The sequence below is a fragment of the Aotus nancymaae genome, unplaced genomic scaffold, assembly GCF_030222135.1.
Source record: "Aotus nancymaae isolate 86718 unplaced genomic scaffold, 86718_ANA_hifiasm-v0.15.2.pri h1tg000009l, whole genome shotgun sequence".
Taxonomy (NCBI): Eukaryota; Metazoa; Chordata; class Mammalia; order Primates; family Aotidae; genus Aotus; species Aotus nancymaae.
This window is the reverse complement of record NW_026988420.1, coordinates 6,520,248-6,546,454: the sequence shown is the minus strand read 5'-3', so window position 1 is coordinate 6,546,454 and position 26,207 is coordinate 6,520,248. Positions and strand designations below refer to the sequence as shown.

At 42.4% G+C, this 26,207-nt stretch overlaps 1 protein-coding gene and 1 pseudogene across 5 annotated transcripts in view; one reads left to right on the top strand and one right to left on the bottom strand.

The window, feature by feature from the left end:
- Positions 1 to 15,254, bottom strand: part of PARP4 (poly(ADP-ribose) polymerase family member 4) — a 97,350-nt gene extending 82,096 nt beyond the window's left edge. Inside the window, exons 1-7 of one of the 5 annotated variants that reach the window (XM_012441900.2) lie at positions 15,158 to 15,174; positions 12,170 to 12,211; positions 5,799 to 5,931; positions 3,829 to 4,030; positions 2,497 to 2,563; positions 1,356 to 1,431; positions 179 to 292 (exon numbers count right to left, since the gene is read on the bottom strand). In XM_012441900.2, coding sequence (XP_012297323.2) covers positions 179 to 292; positions 1,356 to 1,431; positions 2,497 to 2,563; positions 3,829 to 4,030; positions 5,799 to 5,930 — 591 coding nt within the window. In that variant the 5' untranslated portion in view covers position 5,931; positions 12,170 to 12,211; positions 15,158 to 15,174. Of the gene's footprint in view, positions 1 to 178; positions 293 to 1,355; positions 1,432 to 1,565; positions 1,808 to 2,496; positions 2,564 to 3,828; positions 4,031 to 5,798; positions 5,932 to 12,169; positions 12,212 to 15,157 lie in introns of those variants that run through there. The other 4 variants (XM_012441892.2, XM_012441914.3, XM_012441907.2 and 1 more) reach the window with 4 other exon arrangements.
- An 821-nt stretch (positions 15,255 to 16,075) lies between these two features.
- On the top strand, positions 16,076 to 25,399 carry LOC105710144 (centromere protein J-like; annotated as a pseudogene).
- Positions 25,400 to 26,207: the final 808 nt, after the last annotated feature.

Genomic DNA, 26,207 nt, shown 5'->3' with positions numbered 1-26,207 from the left:
TAGCACTGTGAGAAATAAACGTCTGTTGTTTAAGCTCCCCAGCCTGTTGCATTTATGAACAGCAGCCTGAGCTAGGACACCAGGTAAGAAGAAAAAGGTGGGCAGGATGCCTGGTTTATTGAAATGAGTCATGAACAGAGGTCAGTAAGGACATAGGAATCAATCTAAACAGCATTACCTGCATGCCATCAGCCAGGAGGAAGTGTGAGGATATCAGGAAAGGACAGTCCCTGGAGTCCCGTGAACACTGCAGCTCTACCACCACGGCTTCCCGGCCTCCCGCCATTCCCACCTGGAAAAGAGGATGTACTTTCAGAAGCTAAACTCTTGAAACATCAAATGACATTTGCCATTTGAAAATGTTGATTATAATTATAAAATAATATATGTTCATTTAGAGATATAATTTAGAAAATACAGAAAGGTATCAAGAAGAAAATTAAAATCACCTAAAATCCTATGACAGCAATACAATCATTATTAATATTTTGGTATGTTTCTCTCCTGTATTTTTACCATAGATAGAGCTGTGTATGTTTATACCATACCATTTTTCATGTTTTCCTTATCAAGGAGGGAAATGTTATTTTCAAATTATGTCTTATTAACATATCTAAAAATACAAATGAAAAATCACTTTGAAGGCTAGCGTCAACTTATATCTGTGTATATATTTTAGAGACAGAGGTCTTGCCATGTTGCCCAGGGTGGCCTCAAACTCCTGGGCTCAAGAGATCCCCCTGCTTCAACCTCCTAAGTATCTGGGAGCATAGGTGAGTGACGCCACACCAGACACTAGTGTTGATTTTCGTTTGTACGACTTTATAAAAAAAAAAATTGTTTTTCTTTGTAATGCAAAAGGAATGGAAATGCAAAATAGTGTACATACTTAGTGTCAAACCTTCCCTTTCCAAATACAAGAAACTGTTGATAACAGGGAAGAGGACTTTTATTTTTAATACCATATTGATATTTTGTCCTGTTTAAAATTTTTGCTATGAGCATGCATTACTTTTATAATATAAATACTAAAAATTTAGATATTAAGTTCTAAACAGAAGCATTTTCTTGACTAGCAAGAATTGGGTCTGGGTGCAGTGGCTCAGGCCTGTAATCCTAGCACTTTGATAGGCTAAGGAGGGAGGATGGCTTGAGCCCAGGAATTCAAGACCAGCAACATAGTGAGATTTTGTCATAAACAAATACTAAAATCGATTCATATTTTAAGGAATATATGATATTCGAGATATGCACAATTTTTCAAAACAATGAGAAAATGATCAAATAAAAAAACACTCAGAAGACATTCAAACAGGTTTTTTTTTTTTTTTTCTAACTAGAAATCAGATTCTTACTTTCTCCAAGGTGTTATATTTTGCAACTTCAAAATCTTGAGGAAGATGGGAAATTTCAACATTCTCTGCAGAAAACCTGAAATTTGTACAGTGTATAATTAAAATTTTAACATTAAAATGGATTTTAGGCTAATTAGAATTTCATAACTTTTTTTCTGTAGATCCTTATAAAATACATGATAGATTTCTTACAAAATACATGGTAAGTACCTAAGGCCTCCTTAGGGAGAAATGGTTAAAAGATCATTTGAAATGAGCTGGATGCCTCCTCTGCATACTTCTCCAGCTCAGATGCCCAATGCCATAGCTTCTGCACTGGAAGATGGTGTCCACGCGGCACACGCAGAGGCAGAAAAAAGTGGGCCACACTCTGGGGATGGGCTACTTGTGTTCGCTTTAGGTCTGACTCTTAGGAGCTACGTCACTCCTCTCCGGACCACAGTCCATTCTCTCTAAAATAAAAGAGTCAGACTTCTCATAATCTGTAGTTTTCATTTTGGATTTTCTTCTCTTTAAACATGATTATTAACAAATATAACAAGACTAAATGTGATGCCTAATTAACCCGATCTTTTGGGTATGCTTTAAGCAGCCATACAGAACTTTAGACTTACATACTTCATTTGAGGAAGGCTGTTGTTATTTCCATTTTTGAAAATATCAGGCAAAAGTAACAAACTCTAAAGATTGCTCAGTAAAGTAATACGATGAGAGGCTACCCAAATCTCATCATCACTGTATTTTCTTAAAAATCAGTTAATCTAATAATTGCATCCAATCTCATAATACTGAGAAGATAAAAATAATGATCACTAGGCCGGGCATGGTGGCTCACGCCTGTAATCCAAGCACTTTGGATGCCAAGGTGGGCGGATCACCTGAGGTCGGGAGTTCAAGACCAGCCTGACCAACATGGTGAAACCTCGTCTTAAAAAAGAAAAGAAAAGAAAAGAAAAAAATAATGATCACTATACTAGTTGAAGTAAAAAGTCTCAAATAAAAAAATCACTAAAGAGTTAGATATGTAAAATAAATTAAAATACAAAAAAGTCTACAAATAGAATTTTAATACGGTGCTTGAGGTTTACACAAGATTTTGCAAACTCTGTAGAGTCCTAGGAATCAGAAAGAAGTAAATTACTCATTGAGTTCCATAGTGTCTTCCTCCTCTGTAGCACTGTCCAGGCATACATCTTCTGTTTTTGCTTCTAGAAGTAACGCAAACAGCACAATTGTTTACTGCCAGAGGCTTATAATTAGTTAACCTAAGTGCTGGAATTGTTAAGATTCATAAATATATTTTTAAATTAGTTATAATTTTGGTGATCAAAGGACAACCCAGTGGGAAAAGAGGAGGGTGTAACATTGTAAGAGGAAGGTACAACATTATAAGATAGTGAGAACATACTCTAATTCTATTTTAATAGGCATATCAGGAGAATTCTCGTCTGTTATTATTTGAAACTCATTGATAGTTATACAATTTTCAATTGGCACTTTCCTCTTGAAGTGCACAGGATCAGAATGAGTTCCTGAGAGCTGGCACATCACAAGTGAAGGAACTGGAGATGTTCTAGCTTAGAGGACGGAAACTCAAGGGCTGTACACAAGCTTTTCTTCATATTTTTCATTCAGGGAAACAGTAACACTATCTATAGTATTGTGATATATAGGAATAATTCTTAATTCAAGGACTTCTGTCCAGTTTTAATTACTGTCAAGATTCCAAAGACCATCAGGATTTTGTAGTAATTTGGAATCTGAATAAATTATGCTGGCTGTCATACAATATGTTTTCAATGTGAAAGGAATCTACTATTTTGCCTATTTCTGTTGTGACTATCATTTGCTGGGACATTGAGAAAGTCTGATGACTGCAGCAGCATTTCCGGATGATTGTCTAAGGAGGCTCCGCCCTGCCAAGTCATTACATATCTAACACATACCATGTGCTTACTGTAAGTTGATATTTATTAGAACTGTTTGTTTTTTGATGTGACTCAGGAAGAGTGCATTTCTCATGTCGAAAGCCTTTCTTCTTGGACAGATTCCAAAATACAATCTTGGTTTGTAAAGAAAATATGTTTCTTTTGAGGAGACAATCTTTTGTTTGGAAAGAATTTCTTTAGCAAAATGCTGGTCATCGAATTTCCAGTCATTAGAGTATAGTAATCATTGTTTAACACAAAGGCTTTTCATTCCTCCTAGTTAGAATCGCAATCAGGTTTTCTGAGATGATCAATGTTTTGTGGCCAGTTTGAATCTGATGCTACTAGGCTGGATACCAAGAAATCTATTTCTATTGCTAAAGTCGTCTTTTGTCCTTCATTTTTCTGTCCATTTTCTGAAGTAATAAGAAGTCTAATTGTTTTTGCATATTTCTGGACAATTCTCTGTCTATAATATCTTTGACAAACCCAAGTGTGTACTATAGCACCTATGATACATCAAGAGCTTGCTACGAAATACCTACCAGGACTGCTTGCCTTCTGATCAGGAGATGGTGTGATATCCAGGGGCTTATTAGGATCATAATTCTTTACATCCAAGAGTCTCTTTTCTCTGATAGATTCCCATATAAAATCTGGGTTTGCAATATGAACATGGTTCTTTTGGATAGAATTCAGTTGGTACTGACTCAGAACATCAGCATTGTCTAAGATTACATGTGTGCACTAAGAAAAAAAGAATCAAGACATTACACATCAGTAAAAACATCTAAATAAGTTATCTGTATCTGAAATTTTCATTCTTAAAAAGTCTTGTTTTAAGGTAGTTTGCGATAATTTTTCTCAAACTTCTTAAAAACCTCTATAAACAACACAGTTTCTAGTAACATAAACATGTAAAAAATCATAGACTATGGATATGAATATATCATAATTAATTAACCCTAGAGGTTATTTCTAAATTCATTATTGTAAACAATGCTGTGATGATTATCCTCATGTACACATCTTTGTGCACTTGTTCAATTATTTTCTTAGTAGTAGAAAGGGGGGTTCAAAGGTTATTCATTTATTTTGTAATTTTTAAAAATCTTGTTTTTTTTGTAGAGATGGGGTCTCACTATGTTGATCAGGCCGGTCTTGAACTCCTGGCCTCAAGTGATTCTCCCACCGTAGCCTCCCAAAGTACTGGGTTTACACACATAAGCCACCATGCCCAGCTTATAATTTTATTTAGTTTTTAATAAATTCACACCATAGAGTATTTAGAAAATAAAAGAATAATGACATGTTAATTTCTTCCCCACTGTTGTCCCTAGCTCCTCTCCCCAGAGGCACCTGCTGTCACTTGCTCCTCAAGTATCCTGCTAGAGCTACACTATGCATAGACACATGGCACCGTGCTACTCAGCCTCTTCTGTGCTGGCTTTTCCACTGAATTTATCTTGACGATCGTTCCTCACCATTACATCTAGAGCTGCCTCCTTCTTTACAGCAGCTGGTATGCACATTTCAAATGTTTATGTACATCACTGACTTCCACAAGGTTGCACTCACAGTATGCGAGTTTCTAAAAAGGAGAAACCATGTTGGCAGTTCTCCACACAGAAGACAAACTGAGAAGGGGAGCAGGCACAATTTACTCATCTGTCCACAGAGATGGTGAGACAGCTCAGTATGGGAAGCTGTGTAAGGGAAGAATATACGATTCTACCTGAATTGGAAGGAAACAGGGACATTGCACTTCTGGTATTCAGCTGGAGTTGAACACACTGCACAGAACAGATGAGGCTCATCATGGCCAAGCCCCAGGGCTGAAGTCTAGAGAAGGGGCAGGCCAACCTGGCACCTAGAGTCTTTGGATTTCTATTTTTAGTTCTTACAGTGAGCTGGTTTAAAAAAAAGAGATTAGACTGAATTATTTCCAAGATTTCATCCAGGTGTAAAATCCTATTATCTGAACTGCCACCCCTTCAAGTTCAAGAGATGGAAGGTGGCTTCCTGCAGCCTTTAAATGAACAAAACAGACAGCACAAGCTATGCTGCAAAGATGAGCCTGCACTGCATGTCTTTCTTTCTGCCCCCAGGAACCTGGCTTACCAGTATATCACTCCAGCGTTGACACGCTGGTGAGTGACGACAGTGCGCTTTTTGCAAATCCTGTGAGCTATGACTTTCCCCTTCAAGAACAGATTTGGCTGGGCTGAAATTCTATTTTTATATTTGGCTGTGCTCTAGTAATATCCTGCTTCATAGGACATGTGGGACTGTCCTGCAGTTCAGGGAACAGAGAGAGGACACGGCTGGGCTGGGCCTCCTCTGCTTCTCGGGGCCCAGCCTTCCAACAGGCCATGTCACAGTCTCTCCTGACGAACTTGGAGTAGCTCACTCAGTGCCTCCTGCTGCTAATCTCTGCTTCCTCTGCTAACCATGACCCCTCTTCCCTGAATGCACAATGTTTTATCATACTGTAGTTTATGAGATTTGGAAATACCTGAGGATTTAATGAAAAGGAAAACCTTCCACCATTTTCCTTAATGTCAGCTTGTAGCTTTTTCTTCTGCTGCCGAGGTAAGTACTTCACTTTCAAACAGAAGATACAATTTGCAAAGATTCCCATCATCATCCTGTAGGGAAAAAAGGTTTTAAGGACTCTCTCTTAGGTAAACATAATTGACAGTGAATTTAGAATTATTATACATGCAAACCATGGGAAAATTTTATCTTAAGAAAGATATTGTCATCATGTTATAAATTGAACATCGTGAAGTTGAATAACATCCTAGCTTGCAATATGTCTGTTGGCTTAAGAATCATTTCTAGCTTTTATGGCTGATATTACAACACCAAAAACCCCTTTGTATAGGCTCATAATATACATCTTAATAAAAACATGATAGATTTCAGTTACAGATCAAGTGTGTGACTCAAGAACATGGAAGCATTTATTTCTAAACTGAAAATTAACATTATATGATAGTGAAACCATGGGATTTTACATATAATCCTATGCATTAAAAAAGACTCATTATATGGGTTTCTGTTAAGACATTCTGGGGAAAAAACTGAACAACTGGAAATAAAAATATACAACTGTGTTTAAATGGAATATGTATGTGTGTAGATACACATATATATTCTGCAGTTGGGTTAATTTAATGGGTTTTTTTTTGTTGTGTATTTTTTTTTTTTTGGAGATGGAATCTCACATTGTCACCCAGGCTGGAGTGGAGAGGCACGATCTCGGCTCACTGCAACCTCCACCTCCCCGGTTCAAGCGATTCTCCTGCCTCAGCCTCCCAAGTAGCTGGGACTACAGGCGTGCACCACCACATGTGGCTAATTTTTGTTCTTTTAGTAGAGACAAGGTTTCACAATGTTGGCCAGGCTGGGCTCAAACTTCTGACCTCAAGTAATCTGCCTGCCTCAGCCTCCCAAAATGCTAGGATTACAGATGTGAGCTACCACACCCAGTTTGGGTTAATTTAATTCTTTTACTGTAACATACATTCTCACATACAGAAATGAATTACTTCTAAGAAAAATTAGCATATTTTGCTCTGAAACATGTATTAAACAATAAACTAATACACGGTGAAATATTCGGTTTAATTTCCAGTAACTATTTTTCAATATTTTTTTTTTTTTGAGAAAAGAGTCTCACTCTGTTGCCCAGGCTGGAGTGCACTGGTGTGATTTCAGCTCACTGCAACCTCCATTTCCTGGATTCAAGTGATTCTCCTACCTCAGCCTCCCAAGTAGCTGAGATTACAGGTGCCCACCACCATGCCTGACTCATTTTTGTATTTTTAGTAGAGATGGGGTTTTGTCATGTTGGCCAGGCTGGTCTCGAACTCCAGATCTCAAGTGATCCGTCTGCCTCAGCCTCCCAGAATGCTGGGATTACAGGTGCAGGCGTGAGCCACTGGGCTGGCCTCCCCCTACTTTTTTTTTTTCTTTGAGACAGGGTCTCACTCTGTCACCCAGGCTGGAGTGCTGTGGCAGATCTCCACTCATAGCTGCCTTCTGGGTGTTAGGTTTCAAAGGGAAGGCAAGAGTTAAAGAAAGACATACACACACACACACACACACACACACACAGAGAGAGAGAGAGAGAGAGAGAGAGAGAGAAAATGAGAGTGCTTGACAGCAAATGCAGGCTTTCTGTCCAGCATTTCCTGGTTTTATGCTGGATAGTTGCTGTCCAGTGTGCACTAACTCTCTCTCTCTGTCTTGTGTGTGTGTGTGTGTGTGTGTGTGTGTGTGTGTCTTTAACCCTTGCCTTCCCTTGGAAACCTAACACCCGGAAGGCAGAGGTTGCAGTGAGGGGAGGTCTGCCACCGCACTCCAGCCTGGGCAACAAAGTGAGACCCTGTCTCAAAGGAAAAAAAAAAAAAAAAAAAGAAAGGCCGGGCGCAGTGGCTCATGCCTGTAATCCCAGCACTTTGGGAGGCCGAGGTGGGTGGATCCACGAGGTCAGGAGATGGAGACCATCCTAGCCAACATGGTGAAACCCCGTCTCTACCAAAAATACAAAAATGAGCCGAGTGCAGTGGCGGGAGCCTATAATCCCAGCTACTTGGGAGGCTGAGGCAGGAGAATCGCTTGAACCCAGGAGGCGGAGGTTGCAGTAAGCTGAGATCGCGCCATTGCACTCCAGCCTGGCCACAGAACAAGACTCTGTCTCAGAAAACAAAACAGGCCGGGTGCGGAGGCTCACGTCTGTAATCCCAGCACTTTCGGAGGGCAAGGCTGGTGGATCACAAGGTCAAGACATCAAGACCATCCTGGCCAACATGGTGAAACCCTGTCTCTACTAAAAATACAAAAAGTAGCAGGGCGTGGTGGCCAGCACCTGTAGTCCCAGCTACTCGGGAAGCTGAGGCAGGAGAATCGGTTGAACCTGGCAGGCGGAGGTTGCAGTGAGCCGAGATAGAGCCACTGCACTCCAGCCTGGTGACAGAGTGAGCCTCTGTCTCAAAAAAACAAAACAAAACAATAACAACAAAACCAAAACGTACAGGGGACCAGTCTAATGCCACAGCCACCGCTGCTTACAGGCTGGTGGGTACTTACAGCTACGAGCGAGAGGGGTCTGGGCAGCATGGCTTGTTGCCTGGCAGGATATTGATAAGATGTTCCCATGATTTGTACTGATTTGTAACCCTGAATAGGGGTTCTGGCCCTTTTATAGGCGGCATGTCGTCGTGGTGTTCCTGGACCTTTGCCCAGCGAGATATGATAGGGATGTTTCTTTAGATAAGGCTTTGTTGGAATTGTGGTAAGGTGGTTAGGAAGGATGCTTCTCAACCCCCGAACCACCGAGAAACGCTTCACTTTGACCAAGGTCTGCAAAATAGCGGGAGCTTACAAAATGGTGCAGTTTGGACTAACACAGGGTTCAAGCGATTCTCCTGCCTCAGCCTCCTTCTCGAGTAGAGTAGCTGGGATTACATGCGGGTGCCACCATGCCCCGTTAATTTTTTGTATTTTTGGTAGAGACAGGTTTTCGCCATGCTGCCCAGACTGATATTTGTCAATTTTTAAAAGCAAGGAGACTGGCGCGGTGACTCACGCCTGTAATCCCAGCACTTTGGGAGGCCGAGGCAGGCAGATCACAAGGTCAGGAGATCAAGACCACCCTGGCCAACATGGTGAAACCCCGCCTCTACTAAAAATACAAAAATTAGCCGGGTGTAATGGTAGGTGTCTGTATTCCCAGCTACTCAGGAGGCTGAGGAAGGACAATTGCTCGAACGCGGGAGGTGGAGGTTGCAGTGAGCCGAGATCACTCAATTGCACTCCAGGCTGGGCGACAAAGCAAGACCCTGTCTCAAAAAACAAAACAAACAAAAAAAAAAAACAAAAAAAAACGAAAAAAAGCAAGGAGTCACGTCTAACAGGCTCCCTGCAAAGTAAGCTGCCGTTCGGCGACACCGGTTCCAAGTCCTATGTTAGTTTGGGGATCGCGGTTTCACGTGCCGAGTAAGTTTGGCGATAGCGGTTCCGGGTCCATGTCAGTCTGGGATTGCAGTTCTGGGTCCTGTGTAAGTTTGGGGATCGCATTCCGAGTCCTGTGTTAGTTTGGAGACAGCGCAGTTCTGGGTTCTGTGTTAGTTTGCGGATCGCAGTTCCGGGTCCTGTGTAAGTTTTGGGATCGCGTTCCGGGTCCTGTGTTAGTTTGGAGATAGCGCAGTTCTGGGTTCTGTGTTAGTTTGCGGATCACGGTTCCGGGTACTGTGTAAGTTTTGGGATCGCGTTCTCGGTCCTGTGTTAGTTTGGGCAGGCTGGTCAGGCTCTCTGCGGTGGGTTCCGCGTGTCCGGGGACTAAGCGGAGTCGCCAAAAGCCCACCGCTCTGCACCGCGGTTGGGCTCCGCGTTTCTCCTTTGCTCTGCCTGCCCTTGGACTTCCCACTCCTACAGGCCGGAGGCCCTGCCCTACCTAGTACCTTTGCTGTGTGTGTGTTGGATGGCGGTACCCATTCCCTGGGCTTCCAATGGAGGACACAATGCCACTGCCTCCCTGACACCTCACTTCTGGGTCTCCTGGGCACCACAGAGGTGCCAGGTCCTCAGCCTAGACCTCTTCAGCCCTCTCAGCTGGAGACAACAACTGGGTGCTATTCTTGAGTCGCTGCACCCCCCGCCCCCTTCTGCCAGCTGTATCTCTTCCATCACAGCCGGTGATACAGCCCCAATCCATAGAACTTGTCCCTCCTGCTGCCACCCTGGCCCATGCCCTCTCATCCTGACTGGCTCCCACTCCTGTTGCACCCGTGTTCAATCTCTTCTTCACACTGTACCTGGAGGAATCTTGATTTTTAAAAAATTACATTTCAAATAAAATACAAATTGCTTATCATGGTTCAAGGCCAGTGGTTGTCTCATTCCCTCCTGGCCACGCTGGCCTTTTCTTCAGGAGGAAGAAACTCACAGCTTGGTCCTCCAAGTCTTGACACATGCTGTTATATATTATAGTCCCTCTCCCTGGGACCCCAGCCCTTCCTCACCCCATGCTGTATCCCCCATCCAGGACACAACGAATGAACACATTAGGGATTCATATTTTTTAGTCTTTCGTTTGAGGTTGGGTTAAACTGAAGTCTCTCGATGCAATTCTGCCTTTCCATAACATCAGCATGTACAAGTTTCATTCGTTCACTGCCTCTTACATTCACTAATTAGCATCTGTGCGTAGACAGGAGGGTGAAATGAGGGGTACTGTAAAAGAGATTTCACCATATTATTTAGGTTAATCTACGCTAGTCGTAATCTGTGACAATTAAAAACAAGACAAAACACTTTTCAGGGCAGTCTCTGTGTGATACTGCACCCCCACCTATGCTGGCCAAGGCTGGCTGACATGGAGTGGCTACTCAAGTCCACTTCTTTCAGATGGTCCTGGATGTGGTCAATCCTCTGACCTGTTTAAAAAGTGTTTCTTGGAAAAGTGATTTATGGTCACTGTTGAAAATCTGAAAAATACAGAACCGTATAGCAGCAAAAAAAAAAAAAAATCTCAAAACCTAGGGCTATGTTAGCATCTTGTTTTATGTTTTTCTTCTGGGCTTTTTTCTAGGTCTATTTATAACAGACTATTATACATATGTGTGTGTGTATATATATGTGTGTGTATATATATGTGTATATATATATTTTGTTTTTTTTTTCAGACAGAGTTTCATTCTTGTCACCCAGGCTGGAGTGCAGTAGCACAATCTTGGCTCACTGCAACCTCCGCCTCCTGGGTTCAAGCGATTCTCCTGCTTCAGCCTCCCAAGTAGCTGGAATTACAGGCACCCACCACCATGCCCGACTAATTTTTGTATTTTTAGTAGAGATGGGGTTTTACCATGTTGGCCAGGTCGGTCTCAAACTGCCAACCTCAAGTGATCCACATGCCTTGGCCTCCGAAAGTGCTGGCATTACAGGTATGAGCCACCATGCTCAGCCATAGACTATATATATTTTTTAATCAAAATTGAAATCACACTACACACATAATACCTATCCTGCTATTATCAGTCAGCATCTTATCTTTAGCAATTTGTCATTAAATATTATTGGAAAACATTTTTAATAGAGGCTATCAGATAGGAACCGTAAATGATTTATTGTTGGAAAATTAAATCATTTTGAATTTTTGGTATCATAAAAAGCTATGATAAACATCCTTACATTGCAAATCCTTGTTTGCATCTCCTACAACCATCTTAGAAGATAATATTTAACTAGAGCTACCAAATCAAAGTTTGAACAATTTTTTTCGTGTTAAAAGTTAATCACTATGAAGAAAAAATCAAAACACCTAAAATGATGGAAATTGTTCAAAACTAGACTGTAATGATGGTACACAACTTGGTAAATTATTAAAAATTTTTGAATTGGGCCAGACAATGTGGCTCATGCCTGTAACCCTAACACTTTGGGAGACCAAGCCAAGTGGATCACTTGAGCCCAGGAGTTTGAGACTAGCCTGGCCAACATGGCAAAACCCTATCTCTACAAAAAATACAAAAATTAGTTGGGTGTGGTGGCACCTGTGGTCCCTGCTACCCAGGAGACATATGTGGGAGGATCACTTGAGCCTGGGAGGTCCAGGCTACAGTGAGCTGTGATCATGCCACTGTACTCTAGCCTGGGCGATAAGGACCCTATCTCATGCATGTTCTCACTCATAGGCAGGTGTTGAACAATGAAAACACATGGACACAGAGAGGGGAGCATCACACACTGAGGTCTGTTGTGGGGGAAACTAGGGGAGGGACAGCAGGGGGTAAGGAGTTGGGGAGGTATAACATGGGGAGAAATGCCAGATATAGGTGATGGGGAGGAAGGCAGCAAACCATATTGCCATGTATGTACCTATGCAACAATCCTGCATGTTCTTCACATGTACCCCAAAACCTAAAATGCAATTAAAAAAAATATATATAAATTATTGAATTGTACAATTAAAATCAGTAAATTTAATGGTATGTAAATTGTACCCCAATACATTTTTTAAATAGCGTTTTTTTGATACATAATAGTTGTACATATTATGGTCAATAAAGTTGTTTTTAAAAAACATGCTACTGTTTTTGTTTGTTTTTTGAGCCAGTCTTGCTCTGTTTCCCAGGCTGGAGTGCAGTGGCACAATCTTAGCTCATCACAACCTTCTGCCTCCCAGGTTCAAGCAATCTCATGCCTCAGCCTCTGAATAGCTGGGACTACAGGCACGTGCCGCAACGTCCAGCTAATTTTTGTACTTTTAGTAGAGACAAGGTTTCACCATGTTGGCCAGGATGGTCTCCAACTTCTGAGCTCAAGTTATCCATCCACCTTTGCCTCCCAAAGTGCTGGGATTACAGGCGTGAGCTGCCGCACCCAGCCCCTACTGTTGGTATTTTAATATTTTTTTCTGGTATTATTCTTTCTTGTATCATTCTATTTTCTAAATTATTAATATTCTATATTTAATGCTATAGACAGTTGCTCTTATTTAACTTTTTTTAAAACAGAACTTTCATCTTCACAGCTTATTTAGCTTTTAATGACGTGCTTCCCATGCCACTAAATATGCTTTGAAGGTAATTTTAGTGGTTACATAAGCTTTGCATTGATTTCATCCTTCCCCAAGTCATCAGATATTTTATTATTTAAAAGTGTTCACTATTAGAAATACACTTGGAATAGAATGTTTGTACATATATTTTTTGGCCAAATCTCTGTCATTGTTTTCTTAAAGTAGATGGTCAGAAGTGGAATTACTGAATCAAGAAGTATAAACATTTTTTTTTAGCCTTTAAAAAATTGTGGTAAAATGTGCAGAAGGTAAAATTTACCATCTTAACCATTTTAGTTGTGAAATCAAAGCATACACATTTTATTTTATTTGAGAAATGGTCTGGCTCTGTCTCCCAGGCTGGAGTACAGTGGTGCAGTCACTGTCACAGTTCACTGCAACCTCGATCTCTCTCCCAGCGATCCTCTCACCTCAGCCTCCTTAGTAGCTGGGGCCACAGGCCTGCACCACCATGCCCAGCTAATTTTTGTACAGACAGGGTCTAGTATGTTGCCCAGGCTGGTTACAAAGTCCTGGGCTCAAGCGATCCTCCTGCCTCAGCCTCCCAGAGTGCTGGGGTTACAGGTGTGAGCTGCGGTGCCTGGGCCAGAGTACAAACACTTTAAATATAAATCTCTGGGCTGTTCTTAGCACCTGCGGCTGCATGGGAGTTATGGAAAGGCAGACTTTGGGTTTTGTGAAATGTCAAGTCACGCCTTGACTTCTGTCTTTCCAACAGATTCGTCTCTACACTCTCTAAAATGCCAGGCCCCGTCTGGGTTAACAGCTTCCTAACCGACATGTGCCACCAGTTCTTCCTTGTTTCAAAGTGTTCTCTAACACAGAGTTAGTTCACATTTTCATCAGCACCAATTACTTACACATGAGCCGTGGCAGACACCGGGCTAGGGGCTGGTTATCCTCTAAGGCAAATCTGCACGGTCACTCCAGCTTGTCCCCCTTCCCAGCTTCTTCCCAAAACAACATTCAGGGAGTGTCTTTCATCCAAAGATAGCAGGGCACAGCCCCAGTTCCTAAGACACCCTCAACACGTCGCCTCACAAACTCCTGGCTGCTCTATCTATAAATCATTGGCTAGGTGGAATCAGGTGGCTTCCTGCTTCACAGGTCTTTGTCCCACTAGCATTTCCTCCTCTCGGAAAACCCCGAGGAGTCCCTTTCTGGGCAGTCTTGATTCTAGAGCCTTCGCCTTCCGAAATGAGTCATCGCAGACGATCACTTTTGATATACAGGGGGCATTCAATAAAAGGTTGCTTACTAAAAACTATTTCACGCATCAATTAAAGCCCAGGATTACAGAAAGCCTTCTGACACTATTTGCGTTTTGGACTCAAATGACATCAGTAATGCACCTTCCTAATGGGATTATTAAACCCCTAAACAACAAAGGTACTACTTTGATTCCATTCCTACATGGCATTAACCAGCTCTACGCACACAGACAGGACCTAATAAATGTTAATTTAATAAGTGATCAAGTCAAATGACGCATACACTGAGACCGAGTTTCCACTTTATCATAACACTATGCCTGGATATTTTCATATAATTATTGTCATTCAGCAGTCCAGAATCGAAAGTGCTTGGGCTTGAATATTTAGCAGCGCCTTGGTTTTCTAGAAGCCGAGATCTACCAACTCGATCCCTGGGTGAATCATTCGGCCCTCCCTGCAGGAATTATTTAACTGAGTTAGAGGTTTTCAACTTTGTTTCTATCACTGTGTTCCCAGTGACTCGCAAGGTCAGATAATCCCGATTATTCACCAAACCACCTTCCTTCTTTAGGAAAGAAAGCCGTTTGGCATTCTGGAAACATGGAACACCGATTTCTACTTCTAGTCGCTCGTTTTCTCGAGCACGGCAAGGGGTCCGCAGACACAGGTGTGAGTGCTGGCTCCGGTGGGCGCCCCCCACCCCACCCAGTTTCTCGTCACCTGGGTGCGCTGCGGGGCAGAGCGGAACCATCGCGACATCCGTCCCCGAGGGCGCGGGCTGCACCACCGCGCCCACCCCGCGCCCCACAGCCGGGTCAGGCCTACAGCGCCAATGCCGCGCAGGACAAGGGCGCAGCCACGGGCGGAGAAGGCAACGCGCAGGTCGAGGGCGCAGCCACGGGCGGAGAAGGGGCCGCGCAGGACGAGGGCGCAGCCACGGGCGGAGAAGGGGCCGCGCAGGACGAGGGCGCAGCCACGGGCGGAGAAGGCGCCGCGCAGGGCGCGCGGGCTACTTCCTGGCCAGGACTACAGGGACCCTTGGCGGCCCCCCACCCCGCGGGGCCCACGCACCTGCCAGAGGATCCGGCAGGCTCCCGGCGCTCCCCGATTCGGCTCTGCTAGCTCTCGGTGCTTCCGGATTCTGGGCTCTCCGTGACCCAGGGGCTCCTGCGGCCGGAACCCCGCCCCGCACCCGGCGAGCGCAGCGTCCCTAGCGGGGACGGTCGCCAGAACGCGCCTGAAATCCGGTCCGCCAGGTGGGGAGGGGCACCCGGCCTCTGGTGGGGGTGTCTCTTCCAAGATCAGCCCGAAGGTTCACGAGTTTGTTTCAGTTTCATATTTCAGGAGGGATTTGGCCAGTGAGGATAAATCCAAAAGCTCGGGAGAGGTGGGTGGATGGTCCTGTCCTTTAACTGAGAAATGGAAGGGATTCCTAAGGACAGAAAGAAGAAAATTTCGGGAAAATCGGGGAAACAGGAGAGTAAGATAAATTTACTTTAAGCCTTCCTGAGTTTGAAATTAGTGATAGTGTTTGTGAGTAGTTGGAAATATATTAATCTGCCATTCAAGAGAGGCGGGGCTGGAGATACAGATTTGAGATTCACTGAAATGGGAGTAAAGCAATGGGGAAGATTCAGATTTTTAGGATACTGAATAAAATGAGACTAGAAAGGATAGAGTAGAGAATAGAGTGGAAAGGGTATGGGGTTGAATTCTGACTCCACAATTTATTACCAAGGGGCTTTTGGACAAGATAATTCACCCAGTTTCATCATTGCAACCTACACTATAAGGTTGTCCAAGAAACAAGAGATTCTGGGGAGGAGAGAGACTCTGATTTCCAGAGTTACCACATTATAATGCTCAAAATGTCCAATCTTCAACAAAAAATTATGAGGCATGCAAAAAAACAAAAAATGAAAAAAATGGCCAATTCAGAGGAAAAAAAGAAATGAACAGAAACTGTCCCTGAGCTGAGGAAGCACAGACATGGGAATTATTAGACAAATACTTTACATAAACTGTCTTAAGCATGGACAGAAAGTGAAAGGAAATATAGAAAAAGAACTGAAAGAGAACCAGGAGAACAATGTCTCAACAAATAGAGAATATGCAATAGACGATGTACAAATGTTCAACAAACATGAAAAAAGCTCAACGTCACTAATCATCAGAGAAGTGCAAATCAAAACTACATTGAGATACCATCTTACACCAGTCAGACAGTTACTATTAAAAACTCAAGAAACAACAGATGCTGGCAAGGCTGCATTGAAAAGGAAATGCTTATATACTGTGGGTGAGAATGTAAATTAGTTCAACCACTGTGGAAAGCAGTTTGGAGATTTCTCAAAGAGCTGAAAACAGAATTGCCATTCGACCCAGGAATCCCATTACTGGGCACACATCCAAAAGAAAAGAACTCATTCTACCAAAAAGACACATGCACTAGTATGTTCGTCACAGCACTATTCACAATAAAGACACGGAATCAACCTAGGTGCCCATCAACAATGGATTGGATAAAGAAAATGTGGTACATATGCAATATGGGATACTCTGAAGCCATAAAAAGAATGAAATCATGTCCTTTAAAGCAATATGGATGCAAATGGAGGCCATTGTACTAAGTGAGTTAATGAAGGAACAGAAAAACCAAATACTGCGTGTTGTCATTTGTAAGTGGGAGCTAAACACTGGGTACTCATGGACATAAAGATGGCAACAACAGACACTGGGGACTACTAGATGGGGGGGCAAGGGTTGAAAACCTATTGGGTACTATGCTCAGTACCTGGGTGAGGGGCTCAATCATACCCCAAACCTCAGCACCATGAATTATACTTAGGTAACAAACCTGCAGCGTACCCTCTGAATCTAAAATGAAGTTATTTAAAAAACAATATTAATAAAGAGATAGAAATTATAAAAGGAACCAAACAGAAACTTTGGAACTAAAAAGAAGCAAAGGGAAATTGTGTAGTTAAAAAGCACAATAGGATGAGGCATGGTGGCTCATGCCTGTAAACGCAGCGCCTTGGGAGGCCAAGGTGGGAGGATCGCTTGAGGCCAAGAGTTTGCCTTGGCAACATAGCGAGACCCCATCTCTACAGAAAAATTACAAAATTAACTGGGCATGGTGGTGCATGCCTGTGGTCCTAGCTACTCAGGAGGCTAAGGCAGGAGGATCCCTTGAGCCCAGGAGTTCACGGCTGCAGTGAGCTATGATTGCACTCCCGTACTCCAGCCTAGGCGACAGAGCAACACTTTGTCTCTGAAAAAAGAAAAGAAAAAGAACAAAAGTACAATAACTGAAATGAAAAATTCACAAGTGATGCTCAACAGTAGATTTAAGCAGGTAAAAGAAGGAAGATAAAACAATTGAAATTATTAAATCTGAGGAGCATAAAGTAAAAGAATAAAGATCAAAGTCCAAAAGATTTCTGGACACCATCAAGTGTACCAGCATATGCATAATGGGAGTCCCAGAAAGAAATAAGAGGGTAAAAGGGGCTGGAAGAGTATCTGAAGAAACAGTGGCTCCAAAGTCTCCAATTTGATAAAAGACGTAATGTAACACTTCCAAGAAGCTTTGATAAAAGACGTAATGTAACACTTCCAAGAAGCTCCATGAACTTTAAGTATTATAAATTCAGAGTCCACAATAGCATTATATTAATAATCAAATGGTTGAAAACCAAAGACAGAGAAGCTTAAAAGCAGCTAGACAGAATGATCACTACATACAAAGGACCTTGCATAAGATTAACAGCCAATCTATTACCATGGAATCCAGAAGGCAGTGGAGTGATATAAAGTGCTGAAAGAAAACAAACAAACTGGTAACCATGAATTTGATATCTATCAAAACTATCCTACAGAAATGATGGAGAGGCCAGGTGCAGTGACTCATGCCTATAATCCCAGCACTTTAGGAGGCTGAGGCAAGTGGATCGCTTGAGTCCAGGAGTTCAAGACCAACCTGGGCAACATGGCGAAACCCCATCTCTACAAAAAAATACAAAAATTAGGCAGGTGTGGGGCACATGCCTGTGGTCTCAGCTAGCTGGGAGACTGAGGTGGGAGGACCACTTGTGACCTAGAGGTTGAGGCTACAGTGAGTTGTGATCGTGCTACTATCCTTCAGCCTGAGTGATAGAGTCACCCCATCTAAAAAAATGTGTAATAAAAACCTATAGAATTCTTGAAGAACCATCCAACTGCTACGTAATTATTATTATTTTTGAAGACAGCAAAAATACAGGTGTAACAACTGTTACGGTGTTGCTCTGCCATTATCACATCAAAGATTCAAGCTGGAACTCCTTTACTGTCTATTCAACATCATTGGTCAGGCATTCTAGAATGCAATGGATGTGATAATCCCTTTGTTGTATAGACTCATTAGGTTTCCAGGATCTTTTGTTGTAAGTCCAATGTACCAGCAATAGATTTACCTGTATTAAAATGCCGAGATTAAAAAAATGTCTCTTGGCACCCAAGAGTGTTGTTAGAAACTTCTTTACTGAATTAATTCTAGAAATCTGAGGTTTCAGGCCTTGGTGAAGAACTCCTTCACTCTTCCTACAGGTAAAGGGTGTGGGTTTTCTTGGGTTTGCCTAAAGGCCAGACCCATGCATCTGTGCATCTTCCCAACCTGTTAGAATTCTCCTTTCTGGCCTGGATGACATGGGCTTGGAGATCATCCCTTGGCCAGGCTAGCACTTATGTTCTCTCTCTCTCTCTTTTTTCTTTTTAAGAGTTGGGGGACTTCACTCTATTACCCAGGCTGGAGTATAGTGGTGCGATCATAACGTTAAACTCCTGGCCTCAAGTGATCCTCCTGCCTCAGCCTCTCAAGTAGCTAGGGCTGCAGGTACATGCCACCATGCCTGGCTAACATTCAAATGGAATCAAATGATCCACTCAGTGTCCCAAAGTGCTGGGATTATAGATGTGAGCCACTGCACCTAATATGTCCTCTCTGGATAGAGCAAATTCTGCTGTCATCAGATCAGCAATGAAAAGGTGTCAACTCTTGGCTGGGCGCAGTGGCTCATGCCTGTAATCCCAGCATTTAGGGAGGCTGAGGTGGCGGATCACTGGAGGTCAGGAGTTCGACACCAGCCTAGACAACATGGTGAAACTCCATCTCTACTAAAATTACAAAAATTAGCTGGGCATGGTGGCGGGCACCTGTAGTCCTAGCTACTCATGTGGCTGAGGCAGGAGAATTACTTGAACCAGGGAGGTTTGGTTATAGTGAGCCGAGATCATGCATAAAGAAAAAGTCAGCCTTAATTCCATCAACCAATGATACCAAAATTTTAAGGATAATCTAAAGGGCAGCTTTTGGTAACTAGAGAACAGCTCAGGTCACTGGCATCACTGTCTGGTGGATGTTCCAGGTCTGATGTGCTGATTGCAGGGCTGCAGAGTTGACACCTGCATGTTCTCACATGTGGAACCGGAGTTGGGCAGCTGCAGCTCTGCAGTACCCACACTGCACAGAAGCGGTGTCTAAATATACTCTTACTTAAAGCTATGTGAAGGTCACTTTGGAAATTAAAAGTTTCATGATTTTAGCTGGGTGTGGTGGCTTATGCCTGTAATTCTAACACTTTGGGAGGCCGAGGTGGGCAGATTGCCTTAGCTCAGGGGTTCGAGACCAGCCTGGGCAACATGGTGAAATCACATCTCTACTAAAAATATAAAAACATTAGCCAGGCATAGTGGTGCATGCCTGTAATCCTAGCTACTCAGGAGGCTGAGGCATGAGAATAGCTTGAACCCAAGAAGTGGAAGTTACAGTGAGCTGAGATTGCGCCATTGTGCTCCAGTCTGGATGATAGAGCAAGACTGTCTCAAACAAAAAATGAATGAATGAATAAATAAATAAATGTATCATGATTTTGTTAAACACCATTTCCTAATAAAGAGAAAAAATGCTTTTGTCACTGCGGAGAAGCTTTTGTGGGGTGGGGTCACTCCTGGGGAGAAAAGAGAAAATGTTGAAGTAAGTCATCAGCTTTGTTGCTTTTTTTTTTTTTTTTTGAGACGGAGTTTCGCTCTTGTTACCCAGGCTGGAGTGCAATGGCGCGATCTTGGCTCACCGCAACCTCCGCCTCCTGGGTTCAGGCAATTCTCCTGCCTCAGCCTCCTGAGTAGCTGGGACTACAGGCACACGCCACCATGCCCAGCTAATTTTTTGTATTTTTAGTAGAGACGGGGTTTCACCATGTTGACCAGGATGGTCTCGATCTCTTGACCTCGTGATCCACCCGCCTCGGCCTCCCAAAGTGCTGGGATTACAGGCTGTTGCTTTTCTTAATTGTAAGTTTTGAGTTTACTGCCTGATGATCAGAGTCAGAAGCACAGATATACAGGAAATGCCACCACCAGAGAGAGAGCCCATGTTGCTTCCCATTATACATCTACCCAGACTCAGCCCAGGAAGAAACATACGCCTCTGACATTTTATCCCATGAGCCAGGCAACTTCTGTAGAACTGCTCATGAAGATTTTGTCTTAACTTCAAAAAGTGCTTCTTCTAATTTATTTTCTGAGGCACAGTATCAAGAAGCACCTGTGGGAAAAAAATGATTCAAAAGAAGAAAACAGTAACCATCCTACAGGTGAGTGACTTATGTTTCTCTCTCCTCTACTTAACTCGTACAGAAGAGAGAAACAAACTACTTCTCTACGAAGTTGTCCTAAGATAAGAGCAGACCTTTCTGTGAGTGTGTGTGTGTGTGTTTGTCCCCTGTGGCTTTTTTTTTGGAGACAGAATCTTAATCTTTGGCCCAGGCTGGTGTGCAGTGGCATGATCTCGGCTCACTGCAACCTCTGCCTTCAGGGTTCAAGTGATTTTCATGTCTCAGCCTCCTTAGTAGCTGGTATGCACCACCATGCCCAGATAATTTAGTGTAATTTTAGTAGAGATGGGGTTTCACCATGTTGGCCTGGCTGGTCTCAAACTCTTGGCCTCAAGTGATCTGCCTGCCTTGGCTTCCCAAAGTGCTGAGATTACAGATTTGAGCCATTGCACCCAGCCATAATGCCTTGTTTCTAATTTAGAGTTAATTCCTTGGTGTAGAAAGCTCAAATATGTTTTTCTTTTTTACACAATATGCTTCCCTAGCCTTTTATTTTGGAAAATTTCAAACATCCAGAAAAGTTGAAAGACCACTGCCCTGATTACTGATATACCCAACACCTAGATTCAGCAGTCAATATTTTGCTGTATTTACTTTGTCAGTTTATGTATATATGTATGTGTGTATATATCTACATTTATATCCTTATTTTTACCTCTGTGTATAATTTGCTGAACCATTTTACTGAAAATAATATGAAGGTATCTTGTTACTTCATTCCAAATATTTCAGTATGCATCAAGTAAAAATAAGGACATTCATCTGTATAACCACAATGCTTTTATCATACCTAAGGAAATTAATAATTCCTTAATATTCAAGTTTATTTTGGAATTCCCCAAATTATCCCAAAATGTCTTTTAAAGGTGCTTTGTTTTTAAAGGACCCAATTAAATTCATGCATATCCCGTCAAGTTATGAGTTGTTTGATTCTTGCAACTCTTTAGTCTTTTTATTACCAGAAAAGCCCACATTTTTTTTCTTTCTCATAACGTTAACCTTTTGAAGAAATGTCAAGTGTCTTAATTTAATTTAATTTAATATTTGAGACAGGGTCTTGCTCTGTCTCCTAGGTTGGAATGCAGTGGCACCATCTCAGCTTACTGCAGCCTCTGTTTCCCAGGTTCCAGCGATTCTTGTCTTTTAGCCTCCCAACTAGCTGGGATTACAGGCATGCACCAACATGCCTGGCTAATTTTTGTATTTTGTAGAGATGGGGTTTGGACATGTCTGCCAGGCTAGTCTCGAATTCCTGGCCTCAAGCAATTCTCCCTCCTAGGCCTCCCAGAGTGCTGGGATTGTAGGTTTGATCCACCACAACCGGCCTCAAGTGTCATAATTGGAGTTTTGTAGTTTCTCTTAAGTATTAAAGAATTCCTTGAGTGTCATAAAATCATTGACATACATTATTTTTAATTTAAAAAGTTTTTAGTACAGTAACTTGTAAAATTCTCATGTTTTAAGATATGAATCGTTTTTCTTGAGAAAAATTGTTCCTAATTTTTATCTTAGGAGAAGGTATTTTATCATATTGGGAGAAAATGATAGAACAGATTCAGGGAGAGATGATGATTCCTCAGAAGTGGCTAATATTGAAGAAAGCTATTGTTCATAATGAAAGGAATGAGAAATATGCTATTTAATACAATAGCTGGCCTTTGTTATTGAACAGTTTCCTTGTTTGAAAGAGCTATAGTTTCTTGTTTTTGCCTGACTGTGCTTTTAAATATAAGGTGAAAGATACAACCTTTTAGGTATTGTCAACAACAAAGGAGGTTGGGGAGATGCATTGGTTAAAGTTGCTTTGACATTGTGTTGCCAAAGCTTTTTCACTTAAGAGAAACATCTGGATAAAATCAATCTTCTCTCAAATAGTTAAATCCTATTTTTGGAGAAGGGAAAAATTAAGTATTGGGATCTCCCATTTGGTCACTTATCAATTATGATTGCAAAATTAGATGAGTTATAGAATTTTAAAATATGGCAAAGGTAAAGTATTTTATCTTTTAAATAGGTTGATTATTTAAAAATATATTTCAATATTTTTAATGTATGTTATGATATGAACAAAATGACTTTTCTGATAATTGCTCTACTCACATTGTTAAAGGCCTTTCTTAAAAAAATGTATATTTAGTGATCTATTTTTGAAATAAATTTTAAAGTTATTTGATGAATATGCTATTCCATATGTTAATCTGTAGTCAATAGATGGACTTCAGAAGCTTTCTTAGAACTCAAAAGTCATGTGAAGAGTGTTGTATACTCCTGTATTTAAGGGGTGGAAAAGGATTGTGGCTTTAGTTAGCTTCTTAAAGGGAGGCACTGATTTTGGGAAAGGTTACTTCTCCCTGTAGTCTAGGGTTTCCATACCAGGCACACTAAGTGTAACATATTTACACATTGTGATTTGCATGTTCAATAACTTTGTGTTTCTAATTAGACCCATTAAAGCTGCTATTAGAGAAAGGAAACAGACCTTTGAAGACTACTTAGAAGAACAAATTCGGTTGGAAGAGCAAGAACTGAAGCAAAAACAGCTGAGGGTTAACAATTGTGCTCTGTTGATTAAATCATTCTAAGGCTTTAGAGATTTATCTATAATTTGCTTTAAAAATAACTTTGAGATGACTTGGATATACCAGAATTAATTCAAATATTATTCTTTTAAGAAGCAGAAGGCCCATTGCCAATTAAGCAAAACCAAAACAGCTATTTTTAAAACGAGGAGAAGGTTTAGCCAGATTTACTAATGCTGAATCTAAGTTTCAGAAAGGGAAAGGAAGTAAACTAGTGACTGACCAGAGCACTTCTGAGGACCAGCCTCTATTTAAAAATGGATAGACAAAAGGCCAGGTGCGGTGGCTCATGCCTGTAATACCAGCACTTTGGGAGGCTGAGGCAGGTGGATCACAAGATCAGGAGTTCGAGACCAGCCTGGCCAACATGGTGAAACCCCGTCTCTCTTAAAAATACAAAAATTAGCTGGGCATGGTGGCACATGCCTGTAATCCCAGTTCCTCGGGAGGCTGAGGCAGGAGAATCAATTGAACCAGGGCGTCGGAGGTTGCAGTTAGCAGAGAGTGCGCCACTGCACTCCAGCCTGGACGATAGAGTGAGACTCCATCTCAAAAAAAAAAAAAAAAAAAATGGATAGACAGCAATTCCAGTGGAAAACTGCTCTCATAAATAAAGAACCGTGTGCAGAGAAACTTACCCTTAAAAAGGACAACAAAGCTAGAACCAGGAGGGGTTCTGTCACCATCAGTCAGAAGCCAAAAGTGCTGAAGTGTAATAACAGGAAACATCTCTCTCTGTCAGGATTGAAAATACAGACGGTGAAGGAATGTGATGGGCAATTTAGAGACCAGATCAAATTTGAAAAAAAAAGTTACATCTAATAATAAAGAAAATGTACCTGAGCATCCAAAACCTTGCGATACTGGCTGTACAGGGTGGAATGAGACACCAGATAAAGACAGACGTCCTCTTTCAACAGGGCTGGGCAGCCGCCTGGCTTCTAAGAGCTGTGTCAGGGAGACTGTGAAAGACTCGGAATCTTCTCTTGACGTTTCTCTTCAGAAAATATTAGAGACTTGGGAACGAGAAAAGGAAAAGGAATATTTGGAGTTGGATGATTTTTTGTTTTTAGAACAAGCTGCTGATGAAATATCATTTTCTAGTAATTCTTCATTTGTACTGAAAATCTTAGAAAGGGATCAAGAGATCCGCAAAGGTCACCGGATGTCTTCCACCCCTGTCAAAGCTGTGCCGCAGAAGACAAATCCGGCAGGTCCCGTCGGTCAGTGTAACCGCAGTGAGGATTTGGCCCACGCTGCACGTGAGAAGGAGAGTGAGTGTGAGGTCACACCCAAACAAAACCGTTCATTGTCCTCAGCTGATGAATCGAGGGAACAGCCTTGTAAAATCAGTAGGAAAGTCTTCCAAAAGAGCACTTCTGAAAATCAAACTGAATGGATTGCAGGTGACAATGAAGGTGTTATGAACAGTGACAGTAGCACTGCCTCTGAGGAACAGCTTGATGTTACCATAAAACCATTGACTGAAGATAGAGAAAGGGGCTTCAGCAGCAGAGAGGATAGCCCACAAGTCTGTGATGGTAAGGGGCCTTTTAGGGACACCGGGACTCAAGAAGATAAAAGGAGAGATGTTGATCTGGATTTGTCTGATAAAGATTACAGTAGCGATGAGTCTATCATAGAAAGCAGAAAACATCAAGTGTCTGAGCCCTCAAGCTCCTCATCCCTAAGTATGAGTAAAATGGACTTTAATGATGAAAGAACTTGGACTGACCTTGAGGAGAATTTGTGTAATCATGATGTTATTCTTGGGAATGAATCTAGTTATGGGACGCCGCAGACATGCAACCCTAATAACGAAGTAGGCATCCTGGACAAAACATTAAGAAGGAAGATTGCACCAGTCAAGAAGGGAGAAGACTTGAGCAAATCTAGAAGGAGCAGAAGTCCTCCTCCTACATCAGAGCTGATGAGGAAATTCTTTCCTTCCTTGAAACCAAAACCAAAGTCAGATTCACACTTGGGAAATGAATCCAACGAAGTTAAACGTAAGTCAAGACCATCCACCTGGTGAGTCAGAGCATTATAAAATATGTATCAGAATGTTAGAAATTTAACATTTATCAATGCTGTCAGAATGCTTAAAATCCGGGGAGCTCCAAGATGGCCGGTTAGATCCAGCTCAGGATTGCAGCTCCGAATGAAAGTGCAGAGGGTGAGTGGACGCCGCATTTCCAGATGGATTTTTATTGCCCACAGACCAGGAGATTTGCAGGCAGAGGAGCCCCACGAGTTGCCAGCGTGGCTGGTGTGGCCAACGCGGCTGTTTTGCCTGTGCCCCAGCGCAGCAGCTCCGGGTGCAGAGTAAACGGAACTGTGTTCCCACTTAGCCAGCAAGGGGAGCTGAAACAGGGAGCCAGGCCAGGAGATTCCCAGGCAAAAAAAGCGCCATGAATCTCAGAGCAGTGGTTTCAGTGGCGCAGTGGGTCGCCGCACGGGAAAACACACAGATCCCGGCACCTATTCAACAGGTGACCAGGTCACCTGGTAGAGAGCCGACCTTCAACGAAAAAATAAAAGGCTTTGAGGCAGGGAGCCAGGAGATCAGGTCTGGCTGGTCCCACCTGCACTAAAACAAAAACAAAAAAACAGCAATTGGAAACGCTCTCTTTTGAGAGTTTCACAGCAAACACAGCTGAACCCGGGACGGTCCAGCTCTGTGGGGGAGGGGTGTCCGCCATTACTGAGGCAGCCTGCTGTTGCTGCAGCAACGCGCCATTACAGAGAAACTACGTGATTACAGAGGCAGGCCAACATTGCGGAAGCAGCTCTAACTACACCCATATAAACAGGACTGCAGGGAAGTTCACATGGCAGCCGGGCGGAGCCCACAGCAGCTCAGCGAAGCCTCTGCAGGCTGAGAGT